The sequence below is a fragment of the Xenopus laevis genome, chromosome 2S (assembly GCF_017654675.1).
Source record: "Xenopus laevis strain J_2021 chromosome 2S, Xenopus_laevis_v10.1, whole genome shotgun sequence".
NCBI classification, from domain to species: domain Eukaryota; kingdom Metazoa; phylum Chordata; class Amphibia; order Anura; family Pipidae; genus Xenopus; species Xenopus laevis.
This window is the reverse complement of record NC_054374.1, coordinates 60,183,222-60,204,005: the sequence shown is the minus strand read 5'-3', so window position 1 is coordinate 60,204,005 and position 20,784 is coordinate 60,183,222. Positions and strand designations below refer to the sequence as shown.

Below are 20,784 nucleotides of genomic sequence, written 5' to 3'. Positions count from 1 at the left end.
ACTGAATTCAGCTTATCTATGAACCATGCAGTAATTGAATAAACTAAAGTAAGAATTCAATGTACAAATAAGGGGGGGGGGTGGAAGCACTCTAAAGGCTAAGTTATAGTATATTTAAGTATAATGGAAGTGCTAGTTTTAATGCGCATTCCCTGGTCCCCTGTCTCAAAAGTAAGTTTACAAAACAGGGGTTTTTAGTTAGAGATCCTTTATACTGAAACCAAGGTTTAACAGACACTGATTACAATAATGCTACTATGCAGAGAAGTAAGACTTTTTATACTATGGCCAGAGGTAAACAAGTTAGGGACCGCCATATGGGGTTTACCTTGATGTGGTATGGTGGCTTATCAACTTTATGATCATAACTTTGTAACTAAAAACCCCTGTTTTGTAAACTTACTTTTGAGACAGGGGACCAGGGAATGTGCATTAAAACTAGCACTTCTATTATACTTAAATATACTATAACTTAGCCTTTAGAGTGCTTCTCCCCCCCCCCATTTTTGTAAAGTAAGAATTCCCAGCAATGTTGACGAGAATGCCAGAGGTCCATCAGAAAACCTTAGACATTAGGCCCACCCTCCAAACAATGGTGTGTGTGTGTGTGTGTATGCATTTATGAGTATACAGTATGTATAATCTTGTACACATTTGCGCATTACTCACATCCATATACATGGGCTCATAGGCTATAGCAAAGCCATTTTGATGTTGTATTTGTACTTCAAGGCTGGCTGTCTACAGTGTTTTTTCATAAACTCTTCAAGGATTCCTTTCTCCTTCATCTTTTCTCGAATCACAATAGAGATGTGATCTAGGAATAAACAGCTACAGCCTTTTACTACAATGTTTTTTTCAGTTATCAGTACCTGTACTGCAAAGACTCATATATCATTCCACCATAAAAAATGTATACTTCTCACAAGCTAAATATACATCTGTAAAACTCATGTTTATTTTTATTTATGTAGTATTAAAATGCATCTTTTTTTTTAACTGTACAAATGATTCGTTTATAGCAAGCTGTAATTCCTTTCCTATTGACCTGAGCAGTCCCTCTGAGACTTGCAGACACGTAAATGCAAGGATCACCCACTCCATGGTTACACACTGTGGGCAACAACAATTTTTTTTGAGAATAGCATTTCGGTATTTGTACCACTTAACTTATATATTTTTTTCATTGTTGCATATCCATCTTTTTCAAGAATAGAATTTTCCATCCTCGTTCTGTGAAAATGTTTATTTTGGAACATAGTTATCCTTATAATCAACAGATATCTTAGTTACGTTAATGGGTATGAGATAAGATTCTGGGCAGAGGTGTAACTGAAATTGTATCCAAAAATGTCTAACCTTCACAGTGATGTTTGAACAGTTCACTGAAAAATCTCCATATGCTGTAATTATAAAATATATGTATTATTCTTTATTTATATAGTGCTGAAACATTCCAAGGTGCTTTTTAGTGATTACACATCACTTTCTGCCATAGTAGAGCTCACAATCTACAGTTACTATTAGTGTGACACACAATAATCAGTTTTTAACATGGCAATAGAACTGGCACAATTTTTAAAGAAATAAATCGAATAATGAATTTTTGATTGTAAAAGGAATTGCGTCTTTCTTGATTTTTATGTATTTACAAGCTTTGTATCAATTACATACATTTTCCATCAAGTTTAATCCCTCCAAATGAGCCCCACTGCTCATATGTATGCATGCATGTATGTGTGTGTGTATCCTTCTTAAGAACTGGGCCTCAAAACTGCATACTTAGAGAGTAGAACTTACTGCCCAGTTTTATAATTTTGTCAAATCTGTTGGCAAAGTGGTAACATCCTGTATGGAATTTGGTTTTGCAATTTAGTATGCAAAAATAGAGACAGTACTTACTATGCCTACCTCAAGGTCATAATACACAAGACAAAAACCAAAGGCCAATAACTGTCTCCTGCATTACTTTACTGACACTGTTCCAATTAGTAAATATTCTGTTTATCACCATTCTTGTAATCTCCCCTTCAGCCAGTTCTCTTTTCAAATACAAATATTATGATCCAGGCCAATTTAATTTTATTTAACCAGTTACATTTTGTGTGGTACTGTATGAAATGCTTTAACAAAATCTAAGTAGATCACATCAATTGCCAACCCAGGGTCTAGGTTTTTGCTGACTTCCTAAAAGAATGCAATAAGGTTGGTTTGGCAAGGTATTTTACTCATAAAAGCATGCTGATATAAACTTATAGTATTGTGATTTGTAATGTATTCAAGTATATTATCCCTTATTATCCTATCCAAAAGCTTTCCTAAAGTGTTGGGAGTGAAAATGTCAATGTATGGTTATTTGAGGGTGTTAGAGGGGGTAGCCCATGTCCTACTGAGGAAGCACTATTGGAGTGTCAACAGAGCTGAGTTAGGCATGTCAAATTGTGATTAGTACTTTGTATTTCATATTTAGTTCACTCTTGTATAATATACAAGGAATTTGTGAAGTCTTCGATGGCAGATTCACCAAAGCAACAGCACAGCTAGGCAGTATGCCATAAAATTCAGAACTCTTGCTTTAACAACAATGCCCAAGCACCATGTCTGACAACTCAAAGATAAACTTGTATCTAGAGATCTGCCTGTTTCCACTGAAAATATCAGCTGCATTGTGCAGAAAAGCAGATAACTGGTGATTGTTAAGCTCTGGAAGCCAATCTTGCCCAGTCCTGGCTCTAAGCTTCCAAGACACATTTGTATATCCTTTTACCTCTTCCCCTGCTCCAAACATTCCAAAGGCATACTGCTATAAAATACTTTCTTTCCTAATCATTTGCAGTCCCTCTGAACCTATAATTTTGGAACTTCCACAATCTCTTAATCAAGCCTCATAAACAAAGTCTCATAAATCATGTTGCCACTAGCACTGTCTTTTTGCCGATCTACCTATCTGTCTGATTGTGGCCTCAACAGATCTCCAATTCTGTCTGTTTTCCATAAAGACCTGCTAGCTCATCTACCTTTAACCATGCTGCCTGTTCTTTATGCGGCCTTCCTGCTGCCTCCTCAAATGGCTTTTTCTGAACTTGTTATGTGTAGAGATTCACTTACTTACATAAACTTTTACGCTTGTCCTTACAATTATGGGTGCAAAATCTAAATAGAAAAGATACTTTGATGCCAATATCAATGATTGGATGGTCATTTCATTGCCCATCATTACTCTGCCTATGATTGGTTCTCTTGTACTTGTTTGCTGATTCTGTTATTGAACCTTGCCTTTCTGGCACTGCTTGTAATGCTTCCTGCCCTAAATCACTGTTGTATCCAGACCCTGATACTGTTATCCCTAGCTGTGCCCTGCCTTGGACTTTTTTAGAAAATCACCACAGAGCAAGTTGAGTGAATGGATGAGAAATAGCAATTGAGAGATGTGCTTGTATTCCATTGTTGAAGAGAAAAAATGATGCAGGAAGATAACAGGAAATATGATGTGTGTAGTGAGATAAACATTTTTGCGCTCTTTCTCCAGTGTAACTAGCACTGAATCTGTGAGAACTGTAAACAAAAGTCTCCTTTAATCAAATGCAGACCAAGGAGTAAATTTGTAATGGTTTACAACAAAAGTGACAGGAGAATACAGAATATATCACCTCTTAAAATGGGTAATTTACCTTTTAAATTAACTTTATATATAGATATATAGATATTCTGAGATAATCTCTAATGATTAATCTTTTTAATACTTAGCTCTCCAGTTTGGAAGTTCAGCAACTATTTGGACTCTTGGTCTAATTTAGCTTAGTCAGTGTCGGACTGGCCTGCTGGGGTAATGGGATTTTTCTATACGTCAGTTGGTTACAACATGTCAGTCAGTAACCATACTTGCATTTCTCTGTATTTGCATGCCAAGGCCACCAATATCATTATGGTTATTATGTGCCTTCGTAGAGGTCAGCTAATCGATCAAATGATTTTACTTCGACTTCTAAAAACGTAGCCAAATGTTGGCTATAGGTTCCCATAGGCTAACATAGCAATTCGGCAGGTTTAAGGTGGCGAAGTGTCGAAGTCAAACTTTTTTAAAGAGACAGTACTTCGATTTTCGAAGTCAAACTTTTTTAATCCGAATCAAAGTCGAAGTCGACAGGGACAGCTGGGAAATTGACAACATGTCTAGCCCCATGTCAGATTTCAAAATTGAATATAAAAAAATCTGTTTGCTCTTTTGAGAAATGGATTTCAGTGCAGAAGTCTGCTGGAGTAGCACTATTAACTGGTGCGTTTTGAAAAAAACATGTTTAGGCATATGTGTATTCAAGTCCCCCTGATTACATAATTTTGAGTATATTTTGAGATATTTTGAGTCCCCTGTATTCAAAATATCTCCATTAATGTAGCCACACCCTCAACCCTCATCTTTTTATTTTTGCCTTCTGTCCATCCCTATTAACTCCTTTCATTTACATAGGGTAGATACTTAAGAATCTTGCATTTTAGTTTTTAAGGGGATGATTAAATATAATTTAAAATGACAACCATTCCTGTGTTTTTAGTGGAAACCAAACACCCTTGTATTGTATTTATACTACACATGATACAATATAAGAATTTCTTCTATTATTTAATCTTCATTCTCATTAACTTCTTTGCATCTGAATCACAGTAGTCATTTAGGGGTTATGTAAGAAAAGGCACTAAATATGCCTTAGCAGGTAGCATTTATGGTCACCTGTTTAAACGTAAACATCTTAATGGATGCTATGGGAAACTGCTCATAGACAGACTTACTGCCTTTTATTACATATGGGGGTTGGTCCTTAATGCATTTAGATTTATTTCCTAAGAGAATACATTGAGAACAGAAATATATCAGAACCATTCTATTCTGGGATATTAGAAGAAAGTTCATGTCTCTATCTACGTGTAATGTAAGTAATGAATGTAAGTGCTTAAAGTTGCTTTCCTGAAAATTATAGTCTTTCTTGAGCTATTTCAGGCCAATGTAACAAACATGAAATTTAATAATATATGGTCACTGTTACCCAGGTGTTCTAGTATGTGTACATATGGAATAAGCTTTGGGTTGTTAGAGATTAGTAGAGCCAATATAGTATCATTATAGTTTGGCTCCTCAATATCTGTGCCATAAATTTTCATTAACAGTGCTGCCAGATTAATTGCTCCATTCAATATCTGGGTGATAAAAATTACTGAGATTTGCCTCAAACTTGCAGACTTTTATACCATTCTGACCATTTTATTCTCACTTACATGGGGGTGTCTGTAGCATACTCCTTCAATTAACCTGCCTGTCACCTTACACTGTATAAAACTCACTCCAGCCCTATCATTCTCCTTGACTTCTTCCTTTATGTTCAGTTTCAAAGTATGCTTAACATGCCAACATATCCCTCCTCATTCTATTTCCCATCCCAAAACAAGGAATATCCTTTACTTTACTGTCCAATGTAATTAATTTAAAATATATGGTATGAAATAGAGTTTTATATAAAATAACAGCAGAGATTCAGAAAACATCTCTTGCTGGCCACATGCACACTCCTAATCTGCCTTACTCCCCTTTCATTCTCATCAGTGCTATAATGGGCCAATTATCCTTTTGTTCACATGGATGGGGATTATTATACAACCAAGATGTCATACAAAGAAGTAAAACAGGGACATGTTGGGAGGGCATACAAATCTCTTAGAGGCCACATTTGGGCCAAGGTCCTTCAGTTGGACAGTCCTGCTTTATTGCTGTATCAAGCTATCTGTGTTTACCATACATTTGTTCAAACAGACACCAGCAAAATATGGAGATGCTAGCTCCAAGTTTTGCCATTTCATGTATTAAGAGCCAAATATCATACACTATGGCTGCTGGTGTTGTTGTGTGCTATCTAACACACATGTGGCTCCTGGGTCTGCTGCACATGAATATGCTCAGGAATGTCCATATGAAGTGGGCATTCATATTTTTATTATCATGGTTATATTGCAGAATCTGCTAATCCTCATATTACTATATCAATTTCTGATATCGATATAGTATTTTGAACAATGATATTCAACATTTTATTTCCTATGTATCTCCCATTTTCCTATTTTACCCCATGGTTCATGCATTTGGGTCAATTAGAGTGGGATCATTTTGGCTTTCAGGGCCAATTTTTAAATGTAATGGACAAAAACAAACGGTAATTTTGTTAGGCAGTTTATTTTGGGAAAAAGCTACTGAAGTAATCTTAAAAGCCTGAAATGCTAACAATGTCATTGGTAATTTTAAACAGAATCCTGTGTTTTCCTAGAGATCTGGCCATTTTTACATTACTGTAAAACCACTATACATTCTTTATGCTACTGAAGCAAATCCAATTTGGTTGTTGCCATAGTCGAAGACACTATAATACTGTCTCAGGAAGACATCTCCCAAAATCCAAAGAGGCTGTCCATTCTGAGCAGGAAGGCTGAGGTTTAGGAAGTTTGCAGAACAGTAGCCATTCTCCTAAAACGTATAAATATAGTGTGTTATTATATGTATTAAAATATATTTATATATAGATATATGCATATAACATGCTTTAATTTTTCTAGTGTTGCTGTTCCTTTAATGAATAGAATACTACTGTACTGGTGCTAGCATGTGACAAGAATGAAATCCAACACTGATCAGTAACTACCTGTATTATGTAGGCTGAGGGGGAAAGTGGGAAGGAAACGCCATTGATGGTGAAGCTGAGGGTTGGCAAGTTCTGTAGATTGTTGCAGTTAACATAATACTGAAATGAAAAGAAGAGAGAAACCAAGTAAATGACATACCCTTATAAATAACCCTCATATTTCATAAATTAAACTACATAAATGTGGATAAATAAGTATAACTTAATACAACATTGTTGGGGTAATTTATGAAAATGGCATAGTATAGAGCAGTGGCTCATAAGTAACAAGTTGTTCCCATCGGCATCAAAGCAGGTGCTTATTTTTGAATTCCTGGCTTGGAGGCAAGTTTTGGTTGTACCAGGTGTACTGCCAAACAGAGCCTCCTGCAGGCTGCCAGTTCATATGGGAGCTACCAAATAGCCAATCACAGCCCTACTCCCATGTCATGTCTCATGCTTGTGTTGCTTCTCACCTCGGTTTAGATTTGAATGTGACTCACGGGTAAAAAACGCTAGGGATCCCTGGTATAAAGCATTAACACTTTTGGTTTGGTTTTGCTATTACATGTACTGTATGAGGCTCAGGATTTTACAAAAATAATAACTTTCTGCATGCTGAAATTAGCCAAAGGTTTCAGTAAGCTTATGGGTTATGCTGTGTCTGATATTATCTGACAGCTTAGAGGGAGTCCACAAGATGGCATTAGGACCATACTGCAGTTCCCCTTCATAATAGCTTTCCATATTTTGAAAAAAAAGGGTATTGGTACATAGTATCAAAACTGTACTTTTTTTATTGGGCATACATCTGCGTTTTATTATCTTTACTGGATACTGCATATAAAAGAGCAATAGAGAGGACTACAAAGTAATGAAGTATGTAGTGAGAAGAGATGTAAAGTGACAATTAGGAAGGGAAAACAGAGGAAAATGCTAGTAAAGGAGGTCAGGAAAGCTGGAGTTGTTAAAAAATGGCAATTAAAAAACATAAAATAAATCAAAGACTGTAATCTTGTTGTAAAAAGTTGTACACAATATGCAATGCAGCAATACATATCTCATAACTTCCTTTTTGAGCCATTATTTGCATAAGCTGCATAATAAAATTTAATTCATACTCCTCCATTTTGGTTTTGAATTCCAAGGTATGGCAGCAGCTGTGTCAAGTATGTCTGGGGGATATTGAGCTGTGTGGTTCCAGTGTCTACAATGGCCTGACATCCTTGGCTACACCACCCAGTAGGCTGTCCATTGATGGAAAACCTGGAAATGTATAAATAAAAGTATATAGTTTGTAGATATTTAAATACTTTAGAGATGGAAAACTTCTACCATATTCCTTTGCTTAATTTTGCAAGGCATCGCACATTTCTGAACAGACAGCATACATAAACTTACTCTTGAAGATCAATCTGCCAATATAGTTCCTGAGAAAGGGGAGCCCAGTTGATCTGACCAGTGTACAGGGTAGAGTCCACACCTCCAAAAATAATCTCTCCTGATTGGCTGAGAACAGAAGGCTTGGTGAGTCATATTGTCAATTATGGCATTGGCTCTCAAGATAGATTATAACATAGCAACATTGAAATTAACCAGAAACCAATGTATGCCCATTAGGACAGAAAAGGGTAAAAAACTGTCATCTTGTCCCAGGGGAAAGGGGAAACTTCCTTTATATTCATGTAATGATTTTGTTAACAACAGCAGCAGCTCCATAGGAAAGCAAATTCATTATGAGAAAATAAAGGTATTGTGGAGTTAATCTGATTAGAAAAATAAGAAATAAACATAATCTGCCTGGGATACCTTTAAGGCTTACCTCAGAGGATACATGAATAAGGAAATCATTTCGTATAAAAAGCAGTCCAGACAGGCCCAGTAAGGCGCTGGAGTTGGAAAGCAATCTTACAAATGCTCCTACGCCAGAATTAGTAGCCCAACTGAAACCAGTACAGGGTAAATACGCTAAGGCAATGTGGGAAAAATCTCAATACAAATACTTGTTTGCCAAAGCACGCATTCTAGAGCAAGGGGAGAGGGCAGGTAGAATGCTTGCTTTACTGAGCAGGGCTCAATCCACTCCCCCCATCATAGCCAGGCTCAACAAGTCAGAGTCAGAGGTCACCACTGACCCTAAAGAAATCAGGCAAATCATGACAACTTATTATACAGAACTTTACAGTTACAAACGAATACATGGAGAGGCAGCACTAGACAGATTCCTAGACCACCTGAGGTTCCCGACCCTAACCGAGAAATATAAACTCAACCTAGAGCAGCCCTTATCAGTAATTGAAATTCAGGAGGCAATTGATTCCTTCCCTACGGGAAAGGCAGAGGGCTCTGATGGTATTCCTATCAAACTATATAAAAAACACGCTAACTTACTGGTCCCAAAACTGTTAGAAACCCTGACAAATCAAATGCTCCCTGCCTCAATGTATGAAGCAACAATTATTCTCCTACCAAAGCAGGGTAAAGACCTAGCAACTCCTGAAGCATACAGGCCAATATCGGCATTAACATCCGATGTAAAAATCTTAGCTAAAGTGTTAGCAAGAAGGCTGAGTAATGTTATAACCCAAATAATCACAGAGGACCAAACCTGGGTTCATCCCACACAAAACCAATGCACATAATATAAGAAGGTTGATGCTCAACTTATCAATTGAACACAATAATTGTGGGCAGAGAGCTGTAGCGGCTTTGGATATCGCCAAAGCAATCAATAGGGTTGAATGGGCATACTTATGGAAAGTTCTGAAAGCCTTTGGAGTGGGCCCTCATTTCATAAGACTGATCCAACTTCTATATAAAGTTCCGGTGACGTCCCTAAACCTTAATACCTCACAAACAGACAGCTTTGCCCTTGTAAGGGGGACACACCAGGGTGCCCTCTGTCCCCCCTGCTATTCGCCATAGCCATTGAGCTTTTAGCCCTAGGGGTCCGGCAAAACCCCCAAATAATTCGCTTTCAACTAGCATCTAAGGAAGAAAAAGTACAATTGTACGCAGATAACACCCTAGTGTACCTGGGAGACACACAAAACTCCCTGGTCGAATTTCTGGCATTAGCTACTGACTTTTGGCAAATATCGGGCCTAAAAATGAATCCCTCCAAATCAGCGCTTCTTCTGATTATTCTAAGGCAGGCCCAGAGGGACCAGCTGCTCAAGACTGAAGGAGGTAGACACATTAACTCATTTGGGTATTCAAGTAACTTTGCCCGTCTCTACATACTATGTTCTCAACATAGCCCCCCTTCTACAATGGGCACAATCCAAATGCCTAGCTTGGCAACACCTTCCCTTGGGGCCTACTGGGCGTATACCATCTTTGACAAGGTATTTTACAAACTAATCTCCCTCCATTCTACGCTTTATTGGCCCTAAACTTGAATAAGCAAAAGGCAATTAACAACCCTATCGTGACCTCCCAAAAACTCATTCTAAACTGGTCTGCTCAGCTGATTCAGCCAGCAATGATAGAAACCCTATCTCCCCTTTGGTATAATAGCAAACTGGCCACTCATGAGAAAACGGTCCCCCCAAAAGAGTGGCTCCAAGCCGAAGTGTGGACAGTGGGACGGGTATGGTTGGAACAGGGAATGGTTCCGTTTAACGAATTGAAACAAACATACTCCTCATTACCTAATTCACAATGGCTCACATACCACAAAGTAAGAGCGGCCCTGCATGGAACAATTAAGTCAAATTTCACTTTCAGATTGGTACCTCTCCAATAATGGAGATAATGCAATCTGATAGCTCCAGACACTCTATATCTCTCTTCTACAAAGAGATACAAAAACTCCTACTGCAGAAAAACTTGCTAAAAGCTAGGTCCCAACGGGAACAGTCCATTGACATTATAACAGATGAGCAGTGGTCCCAAGTGTTACTGACACCGTTGAAAATTCCCCCTATTTACAAGTACAGAATATTGCAATTACAGTAGAACCCCCATTTTACGTTTTTCATGGGACCAGAAAAAAATGGTGTAAAATCCAGGAAAATGTAAAATCAGGGAAATGTATTGTGCATGATATATAGGTGGGACCACAAAACAACAATGTAAAATGAGGGGAAACTTAAAATCAGGGGATGTAAAATGGGGGTTCTACTGTATATCTGATACATAGAGCATATTACACAAGAACTAGGCTACATAAAATCAACCCTGAAATCCCAGCAACTTATTTGAGATGTAATGCAGCGGAAGGGTCTTTAATGCACACATTCTGGTCCTGTCCAGAACTCAAATTATACTGGTCCACAAAACAAGGCCGCATTACTAAACTTCTGGGTTTTGAGCTCGCTCTTGACCCCAAATGGTATATTTTGGGAATGAACCCACCAATCTAGCTAACTTCTCCTGCCCAAAAAATACTGAATAAAATACTCTTTCAAGTGCGTTGACTAATAGCACAACATTGGAAATCACCAATCCCCTCCCAATATGCTGACTGGGTAAAATCAGTACAGAATATGTGTAATGTAGAACAATTAATTGCTAGATGTAACAGTACCTCTGAACAATGTAGGAAAGTATGACTTTTTGCATTGTGAGTTTGATATATCTCTGTGTGTATTCTTGTCTGCAAATAAACTTATTTAATAAACATAATCTGATATTTTTGTAGTCTGTATGAAGCAGTTTCAGAATGCATAGGTTTATAGATATTATCTAATAAGTCGTTACCTGCCCAGATAAATGCTGAACATTGCTGGATTAAGCAAGCTCTCCTGCACCATTCCTTGTAACACTGTCTGAGCTCCTCCAACAGAGAGGCCAGGATAGGCCAACCCCAAGATACCATCAAATGGAGAATAATAAAAGTTTGAAGTGGGTTCTGTTATTGTCAGTCCAAATTCCTGATTGGTGATAGAAATACCTTGAATCTAGAAAACAATTAAAATAAATAATTTTTTCACTTACAATAAATGATGAGATCCACTTTATTATTCTGTTTAAATTCCTATCATCTGCCAGAATCCCTTTGCCTCTTACATTGTAACTCCTGCATTCAACCATTACTTACTTTGCAGAGTGTGTGGCGTTGGAGGGATAATCTTTTAGAGGTAAAAAAGCAATAGAACTGTGGGGACTGCAAAAATTTTGGTCCTGAAAACAAAATTGTAATGTTGTCTACTGTCGCAGAACCCCAGAGAAAGGATTGGTGCTTTTTTTGTTGGCAAAACATGAGCCGTGCATAAGCACTAGTATCCTGTGCCCAGGGTTGTTGTGATATGCATGCATTACATGCCAGTTTAATAGAAACAGAATTGCTATGCATGAGGAACACTTTGATATGTTGTGTGTTGTATGGAAGTGATGTTATTCAAAAGAAATGGGGTATCTGGCTAAGGAAAGAGGCACAATAACCATCACTGAGATCAGACTGACAAGACATTTTTTTAGAAACCTTTTGCATGTATGCCTTCAATTTTTTTTGTTTTGTCTTCCTGTGCTCCTTTATATAAGAAAGAATCTATGTAATTTCATAATCAAGGAAAGTGATTAATTTTAATAGAGATTCTTGTCAACATGCAATGCGGAGTGTGTGGAAGATACTGTACATAAACAATGCATTTATGCACATATATTAAGTTTTGACAATTAATTTACCTTGCTCCTTTATATAGATATTTCCCCAGCTTACAGTTTCTTAACTTATAACTGTATTGACTGAACGGAACTCAATGCAATGCCATTGTCACTACAGCAAGACCTGCTTTTCTTTTGTATTTAAATTTGTACTTATTTGTAAAAACAAATGTTTTTGTATGGGTACATTTTTTAGTTCCTCTTGTTCAACCAAAAAGACTGACTGCCAGCATTTAGAAGCAATATTCTCATACTTACACTGACAGTGTCATATCCAAACAAACCAGTGACACTGCTGGCAACATTTCCACCACCATAGCCCATAGTGAAGCGCTGTCCATTGGAGGAATATGTAGAAGACTGACTTGGGTTAAATACGTGGTGGTTTGCTAAAAGCATAAAGCAAACACATGTTATGTCTGTTCATAATTGAACATTTGCTTGTGACTGTAGGATTAGTAGACTGTTCAGAAGGGCACATAATATTTACAGAGAATAAATGGAAAATTACGAAAAGATGCATTATCTGGAAACCCCCAGGTCCCGAGCATTCTGGATAAAAGGTCCCATACCTGTGTATACTGTATATATATATAGATATCATAAATTATTTTATCCAAACCCATTACTTTTAAATAATATCTGTTAAAAAATATTCTGTAATTGTCTTTGAAAACCATTGTGGAAAAAGTATTAATGCAAAAGCTTCAGAGAATAATAAAATTAGCATGTGCAGCATCCTTTGTAATTTACAAGTTTACAAGTTTAAAATTTCATGTAAGAGAGAGGGTACACACACAAATATATTTAAAAATTCATTTGAAATTGGTTTGATGGTAGGATGTTCGGTAAAGGAATTGTTCAGTATAAAAATAAAAACTGGGTTAGCCAAAAAGGTAATGTATAATGGCTGGAGTGACTGGATGTGTAACATAATAGCCAGAACACTACTTACTGCTTTGCAGCTCTCTTGGTTTCCACTGATTGGTTACCAGGCAATAACCAATCAGTGACTTGAGGGGGACACATGGGTCATAAAAGTTTGCTTTTGAATCTGAGCTGCATGCTAAGGATCAATTGCAAACTCACTGAGCAGTTATGTCCCACGTGGCCCCCCTTCAAGTTGCTGACTAGAGAGCTGAAAAGCAGGAAATTGCTTTCTATTCTGTTATGTCAGTTATCTGCTCACTCCAGCCTTTATAGATTGCATTTTTGTTAACTATCTATCAATTTACACCGTTTTTATTTTAACACGTTCCTTTAAGAGTGCTTTAAAGTAAAGGAAGACAAGTTACAGACTTCTTTCCAAAGAAGGTGGTAACAATTAGGACACTTGCTGAGGATAACTATTTCTGTAGCAATAAGGGTGGTGGCAGACGTGGCTATTGGGGGAGATTAGTCGCCCAGAGACAAATTGCCTCTTCTTCAGGCGACTAATCTCCCCTAAATGCCTTCCCGCCGGCAACTTTGGGCGACTTCGGAAAACTAAGCATAGCCCAAGTATCAGTGTGTGCCACCACCCCTAAAGGATATTTGTAATAATAAATATTAAATGAACTAGAAAAAATACAGAGATAACAGGAAATTTTCCCAGTGTGTTTTTTTTTTTTTTCTCACTTTTTCCCCCACAAGATTATTTAGATTTTGCATATTATTTTATACACTTATCAGTTTAAAACTTACTGCAGGCTGAATTTTGACAGTAGGTTGAAGGGACCCAGAGATTTGAGGATCCAGTATCGAAAAGAACCAGGAAATTCTGAGGAGGTGTTCCGATGCTGATCGGCCCATAGTAATATGTCTGAGGAGTGATAGATAGCAATACATTTTTCAAAAACATTTTCAAACTATTTAAAAAAACATTTAACATATAACTAAAAAAAAACTAAAAGATTTTATTTTATGGAAAGATAAATGTGAGAAAGTCTAAACAAGTTCTTACATAAATGTAATCTCTTTCAGCACAGTTTTATACAAATAGATACTGATAACAGTGATATTATGGTTACATACATCAAAGTACATGGATTCAGTAGCAACAGCATATCCTCTATATCTGTTGGACAGATCAATCTTATGTGTCTGCAAATACTTGTCCAAAACTCCAGCCTCTGCCATCTTCTGTCTGGTGGACTTGGATTTCATCAGAGGGACCCTAAAACGCATCAAATAAATGCGTCAAAATGTTCTGTAATTTTTGTTTGTTTCAAGAACACAACCTTATGAAGTGAAATATAGTTGTATTGAATTAAATGAGATGTACACAAGTGGTAAATATGTTTTTTTCCTGTCAGTGCCAAACATGGTTTGGTAATTATATGATACTGTGTATGCTGTGTATGTAATGTGAGCTGGAGCAAAGTTACCTTGGGACAGGTCACATAAACACAATTGCTAGCAGTATCAGTGTATTGGGCTATGTACTAACCACAGAAAAATTCTCATTATGAATTAATTTGGAATTGCAGATAGATGATCTGGTGTCTAATCAGCTATGGCATATTACCATGTAGCATGAGGATTTTGGTGACTTTTTTTAATATTTTTTATTTTTCAAAGACAAGGAATAGGAATAGGGTACAGAAAGTAAAAAGGTTGGGGAAAGGGAGGGGGAAGAAGAAATCCTTAAAAAACATGGTTACTTTTATACATGTATTGGAATTGAACCCGCTACCCGGTGCTGATCCAAATGTCAAAGAGAATCGATGTTTGAAAATGCATCTTTTATTCAAAAACACAGTGCAATGTACATGGCAGTGGGTATGTGCAGAAACTAACGCGTTTCGTGCCCTTATGGCACTTCCTCAGAGTTACTTTTATACAATATGGTCTTTATAACATCACATTGTACTCATAAGCATTTATACAATTTTACTATTTCTAATATTCTTTCTAACATAGCCCATTTTGTCTAATTTCAGATGCCCTTTTATTACTCCCTCTGTACTGGGAAATCCAATTTTGGTGTTCTTAGCTCTATACATTCTTAACCTAAAGATCTACCTTGTTCTTACCATCTGAGCATCTATTGTTCCAATGAGTTTTTTTCTCCATTTAGCCACAGTGAGTTGAATTAAAGAGTAAGGTTGACTATTCATGGGCAGATTAAAGTTGCTGATATTGGTAATTTGGCATTCTATCTGCCCATGTATGGGGCATTCCAACAGGCCAAAAATTGGCCTGATATTAATCGGGCAGGTTTCATTTATTTTGGTGATCAAGGACCGCATTGGCTAGTTGATCTGGTCCTTGTCCAGTCAACGCCCATTTCCTTTGTTGTAATTCCCATTGGTGGGTATATCGGGTTAAGATCTGCTCATTTGGCGACCTTGCAAAATGAGTGGATCTTATTGTGTATAGCCACCTTTAGATTGGGTTAAGACAGGGGGCTTACGTTGAGGCAAGTCACAGATAATGCCTTGATCATATTATAGCAATTGTCTGTTACTGATATGAACAGCATTAGCTAAATTTTGTTACATTGCTGCCCTCATTAACAGTTAAGGGGCTCATTTACAAACACTGGGCACCTGGGCAGTAACCCATAGTAACCAATCAGTGATAAGCTTTTTTCAGCCAGCTGTAGGCTGAACACTGGAAGCAATCACCTGATTGGTGGCCATGGGTTACTACCCAGGTGCAAATATGCCCAGTGTTTATAAATATCCCCTACTATTATGTGTCACAAATGGACACATTTTGTGCAAGTAAATTAATTGGAACAGAGTTTTGCCTGGGCTGGTGTTTCAGAAACCTTTACACATCAACATGTCAATAAAAATGAATACTGTGAAAGTGGAATTTTCCAATACTACTAACATTATGGATATAACTTTTTTCTTACCGGTATGATTCAACAGATCTGATGCTGTTCGGCATTGAATAAATTTAAATTGGTTACATAGTTAAATTGGGTTTGAAAAAAAGACAAAGTCCATCAAGTTCAACCCCTCCAAATGAAAACCCAGCATCCATACACACACCCTTCCCTACTTTCACATAAATTATATATACCCAAACCTATACTAACTATAGAGTTTAGTATCACAATAGCCTTTAATATTATGCCTGTCCAAAAAATTCATCCAAGCCACTCTTAAAGGTATTAACTGAATCAGCCATCACAACATCACCCGGCAGTGCATTCCACAACCTCACTGTCCTGACTGTGAAGAACCCCCTACGTTGCTTCAAATGAAAGTTCTTTTCTTCTAGTCTAAAGGGGTGGCCTCTGGTACGGTGATCCTCTTTATGAGTAAAAAGGTCCCCTGCTTTTTGTCTATAATGTCCTCTAATGTACTTGTAAAGTGTAATCATGTCAACTAGCAAGCACGTTTTTTTCCAGAGAAAACAACCCCAACCTTGACAGTCTACCCTCATAATTTAAGTCTTCCATCCCTCTAACAATTTAGTTGCCCGTCTCTGCACTCTCTCCAGCTCATTTACAGTATATCCCTCTTAAGGACTGGAGTCCAAAACTGCACTGCATACTCCAGATGAGGCCTCACCAGGGACCAATAAAGAGGCATAATTATGTTTTCATCCCTTGAGTTAATGCCCTTTTTTATGCAAGACAGAACTTTATTTGCTTTAGTAGCCACAGAATGACACTGCCCAGAATTAGGCAATTTGTTATCTACAAAAACCCCTAGATCCTTCTCATTTAAGGAAACTCCCAACACACTGCCGTTTAGTGTATAATTTGCATTTATATTATTTTTGCCAAAGTGCATAACCTTGCATTTAGCAACTTTGAACCTCATTTTCCAGTTTGCTGCCCAGTTTCCTAACTTAGACAAATCACTCTGCAAAGTGGCAGCATCCTGAATGGAACCTATTGTTCTGCACAATTTAGTATCATCTGCAAAAATAGAAACAGTACTTTAAATGTCACCTCCAGGTCATTAATAAACAAGTTGAAAAGCAAGGGACCTAGTACAGAGCCCTGCGGTCAGGGCTGCCATCAGAAAACACGGGGCCCCGTACAACAAAATATTCTGGGCCCCCTTGTCCCCGCCCCAGCATGACCCAAAGCCCCACCCCAGATCCCACCCACATCACATTAAAAAAAGCCACACATTCATCATAGCTAAAATACCCCCCCTAAACAAGTTATAAAAAACAAGTTATAAAAAGCCATTTGTGGTTAGCATGTCCCTACAAGTTAAAAAAAAAATTGGTGGCTAGCCCCCCTTCCACAAGTAAAGAGAAAAAGTGGCCAGTGCCCCCTATAAGTTAAAAAAAAAACATTGCTGGCCAGGGCCCCCCTTAAGTTTAAAAAAAAACATTGGTGTCCATGGTGCCTCATAAAAGTAACACAAAAAACATTGGTGGTTAGGGGTTAAAAAAAAAAAGACCTGTTTTAAGATGACTGCTAGCAGTGACGTTCCCTCACTAGCATTCGACCTGTCATTGACGAGGAGGCACGGGATCAAACGGAGAAACTATCCAATAAGCGCCTGGTTGAGTAAGCAAGTGGGAAGAGGCAGGTTTGTGACACACCTCCGCTGCTATTGGTCAGTGTGCCGTCTCACACAGGCAGGCAGAAATGCTGTGAGACCTGTGCTGCAGAGATGGCAGCGGAGTCGTGCCTGTTAACTCTTTTCCGGCTGCTTCTTTTGAAGGGCCCTGCAATCCAGGTAGTGTAGAGCGGCCGGGCCCCCCTTCACACTTTCAAGACTGCCGGGCCCGGTACAGCTGTACCCGCTGTGCCCCCCTGATGGCGGCCCTGCCTGCGGTACTCCACTAACAACACTGGTCCAATTAGAAATTGTTCCATTTACCACCACTCTTTATAGTCTATCTTTTAGCCAGTTCTCTATCCAGGTACAAATACTATGTTCCAGGCCAACATTCCTTAATTTAACCAATAACCTTTTGTGTGGCACTGTATCAAATGCTTTATCAAAGTCTAAGTAAATCACATCCACTGCCTTCCCAGAATCGAGGTCCCTGCTTACCTTCTCATAAAAAGAAATTAAGTTAGTCTGGCAAGATCTTTTACGCATAAAACCATGCTGGCACAAGTGCAGTAGATGCACTATAAGTAGCAATATCTTCAAAAAATGCAAATTTCATCACAGATTCACAGATTTTTGGTGTACACTAGTCTTTGAGCTTGCTGGTGTTTTAGCAGGCACAAGTGGGGACCTATTTACTAACATTTGGGGGGTTATTTACTAAACTCAGAAAATTTCTCTCTATTTTCTTAAAACCACTCCAAACTCCCTTGCGCTTTTTTTTATAAATACATTCTGACGAAAAAACTGGTGCGGGACAAGTCATGAAAATCATAAAAAATTCGGAATCTTTTCAGATTTGTCGCCGAAATCTGCGAATTTTTTGGATTATCGCCTGAAAACCACTAAATCTTCAGATTATTGAACGAAACCCAGCGCAGATCATGATATCTTCCAATTGTAAAGAGGACATCTGTCATTGACTTCTACATGAACTCCGCAGACTTTGAGATTAAATACTTTTTTATTCTGACTTTTAAAACCATCGGGGTTTAATAAATCACAAAACATTAAAAAAAAATTCTATGAAACAAATGTGTTTTCCCCTTTAAAAGTCCGAACAGAAATAAAATCAGGCTTTAATAAATAACCCCTGTGAATTTCTTTTTTTATGAATCTTTAAAAATGTAAGTTTTTCTATTTCTATAATACTCAAGTTTTATAAACTCCACGAAAAATTTGAATGCAAAAACTGTAAAAGTAGTAGTAGTAATAGTAGTAGTAGTAGTAGTAGTAGTAATAGTAGTAGTAGAAGTAAAAGCAGTCAAGGTTCTATAGAAGTCAGTGGGAGCTGCTCTGATCCTATTGGACCATTTTTAATCAATTCAGAGCTCTAGAGGTTTTCTGGCTTTTAATTGTCTGGAAAAACTTTTAGAGGTTTTAGAGGTATTTTTTATTCCACAGCATTTGTGGATTTAGAGAATTAGCCAGAATGTAATAAAAGGCTCTAATAGAAAAATATTTGCAATGCGAAAAGTTATGTCTTTGTCCAAGCAAATGTATAGCTTTGCAAACCCAGAAACTGTTTAGTGACCACTTCCGACAGTGGAAGAAAGTTTGCAAATTTTATAGTGTGTGCCATTGCACAGTGAATGCAATAAAACTTCTTGCTGAAAAAGTTATGTTTGCTACAAACAATTACGACCCTTTCAAGCACTTCTGATAGGTGAACAATGGTCAATTCAAATTCGCAAAGCAATAACAGACTGCTGAAGAATATTACTTTGTGAAATGCAATTTTTTATGCTTGTTTTATTATAAGTATGTTGCTGAGCACTACAAGGTACAGAAAAGATAAGGTCTGATGTTTTCTGTGTTTTCATTGCAGTTAGCACTTCATGTAGTTTACTCAAGCTGGCTATGGATTCAGTCTTTTGGCAAATATATAGAATGACCAGTTCCTGCTGCATGTAGCCATCTGCAGTGTATTCTAATTTTTAATTACTTGGGGCATGATAATTAAAGCATTAACACCTACATAATGTTTGTATCTTCAGTTTGCCTACCTACAGTTCACTGCTTTTAAAAGAAAAATAAAGATTATTGCATGGGTGAGGGGGGGGGGGGCAGGAAGTTTCAGTACAGCATGCTGCTTTTGCACAGCACTAAAATCTTTTGCTGTGTCCCTCCCTCAAAAAGTTTGCCTCTGATTTGGCTGCACTATGTTCTTTAATTGTATTACCAGTTAATTATAAAGTAATACTCACCGCACCAAACCCTCTGATAGTTGTAGACACACAAGAACAAGGATCAAGAACTTCATGGTTGCCGGTTTCCACCAACCTCTCACCAGTAGAAACCTGTTTTCTGTGTTGAAGTGTGGGCTGTATTATAAATACATGTATATATATATCAGATATATTCATATATATCAGATTGTACTGTCCTATCTTAACCTCTATCACTGGGTCATATAATTTTGATTGACTTTAAGTTAATATTTGTTTGTGATTATTTCCCTCTATAAACTGTTGATGTTAAATAAATGTTACAGTAAGTTCATAAACAAATCATTTGGTTATTTAAGATAAGAGGTGTGCTGCACAAATGTAATCCATTTATGTGTCTTTCACATGCTAATTCAGAAGTGCTTGTATAACCTTCAGGATCAGGTCTATAACATATGCAGATTACACAGACATTAAAACATATGTGGAATTGTTGCAGCATTTGCACCTCATTTGTTTTTCCACCAGATATAATGTTTATTAAGAAATTGATGTAACTAAATGACCCATAGCAGCGGGCAGTATATGTCAGAATAAGCTGTAGGCTAATTTATAGTTGTTAAAACCTGGTACATCACCTGAAGGGCTTGAATGGGCAGATCCAGTAGCAAAGTACCTCTTATGAGATTTAAAGATTTATTTGCTCTTACAGATACTACTGGAACCTTAACATAAACACTAAATAAATGTTTTTTTTTGGTTTGAAAATGTATTTCTTCTTTTACATATTGCTATGGCTAAAGCACTTATACCTAATGGGGCAAA

General features: G+C 37.4%; 1 protein-coding gene across 1 annotated transcript; it reads right to left on the bottom strand.

The window, feature by feature from the left end:
- Window positions 1–6,201: 6,201 nt before the first annotated feature.
- LOC108709103 (gastricsin) lies at window positions 6,202–20,127 on the bottom strand. Its single transcript, XM_018248724.2, has 9 exons — window positions 19,999–20,127; window positions 14,286–14,427; window positions 13,956–14,073; window positions 12,531–12,661; window positions 11,367–11,566; window positions 8,064–8,171; window positions 7,784–7,928; window positions 6,684–6,782; window positions 6,202–6,508 (listed from the first exon to the last, which is right to left on the bottom strand). The coding sequence occupies exons 1-9, from the start codon at window positions 20,052–20,054 to the stop codon at window positions 6,356–6,358; spliced, it is 1,152 nt and encodes a 383-aa protein (XP_018104213.1). The 5' UTR covers window positions 20,055–20,127; the 3' UTR covers window positions 6,202–6,355.
- Between the last annotated feature and the right edge of the window lie 657 nt (window positions 20,128–20,784).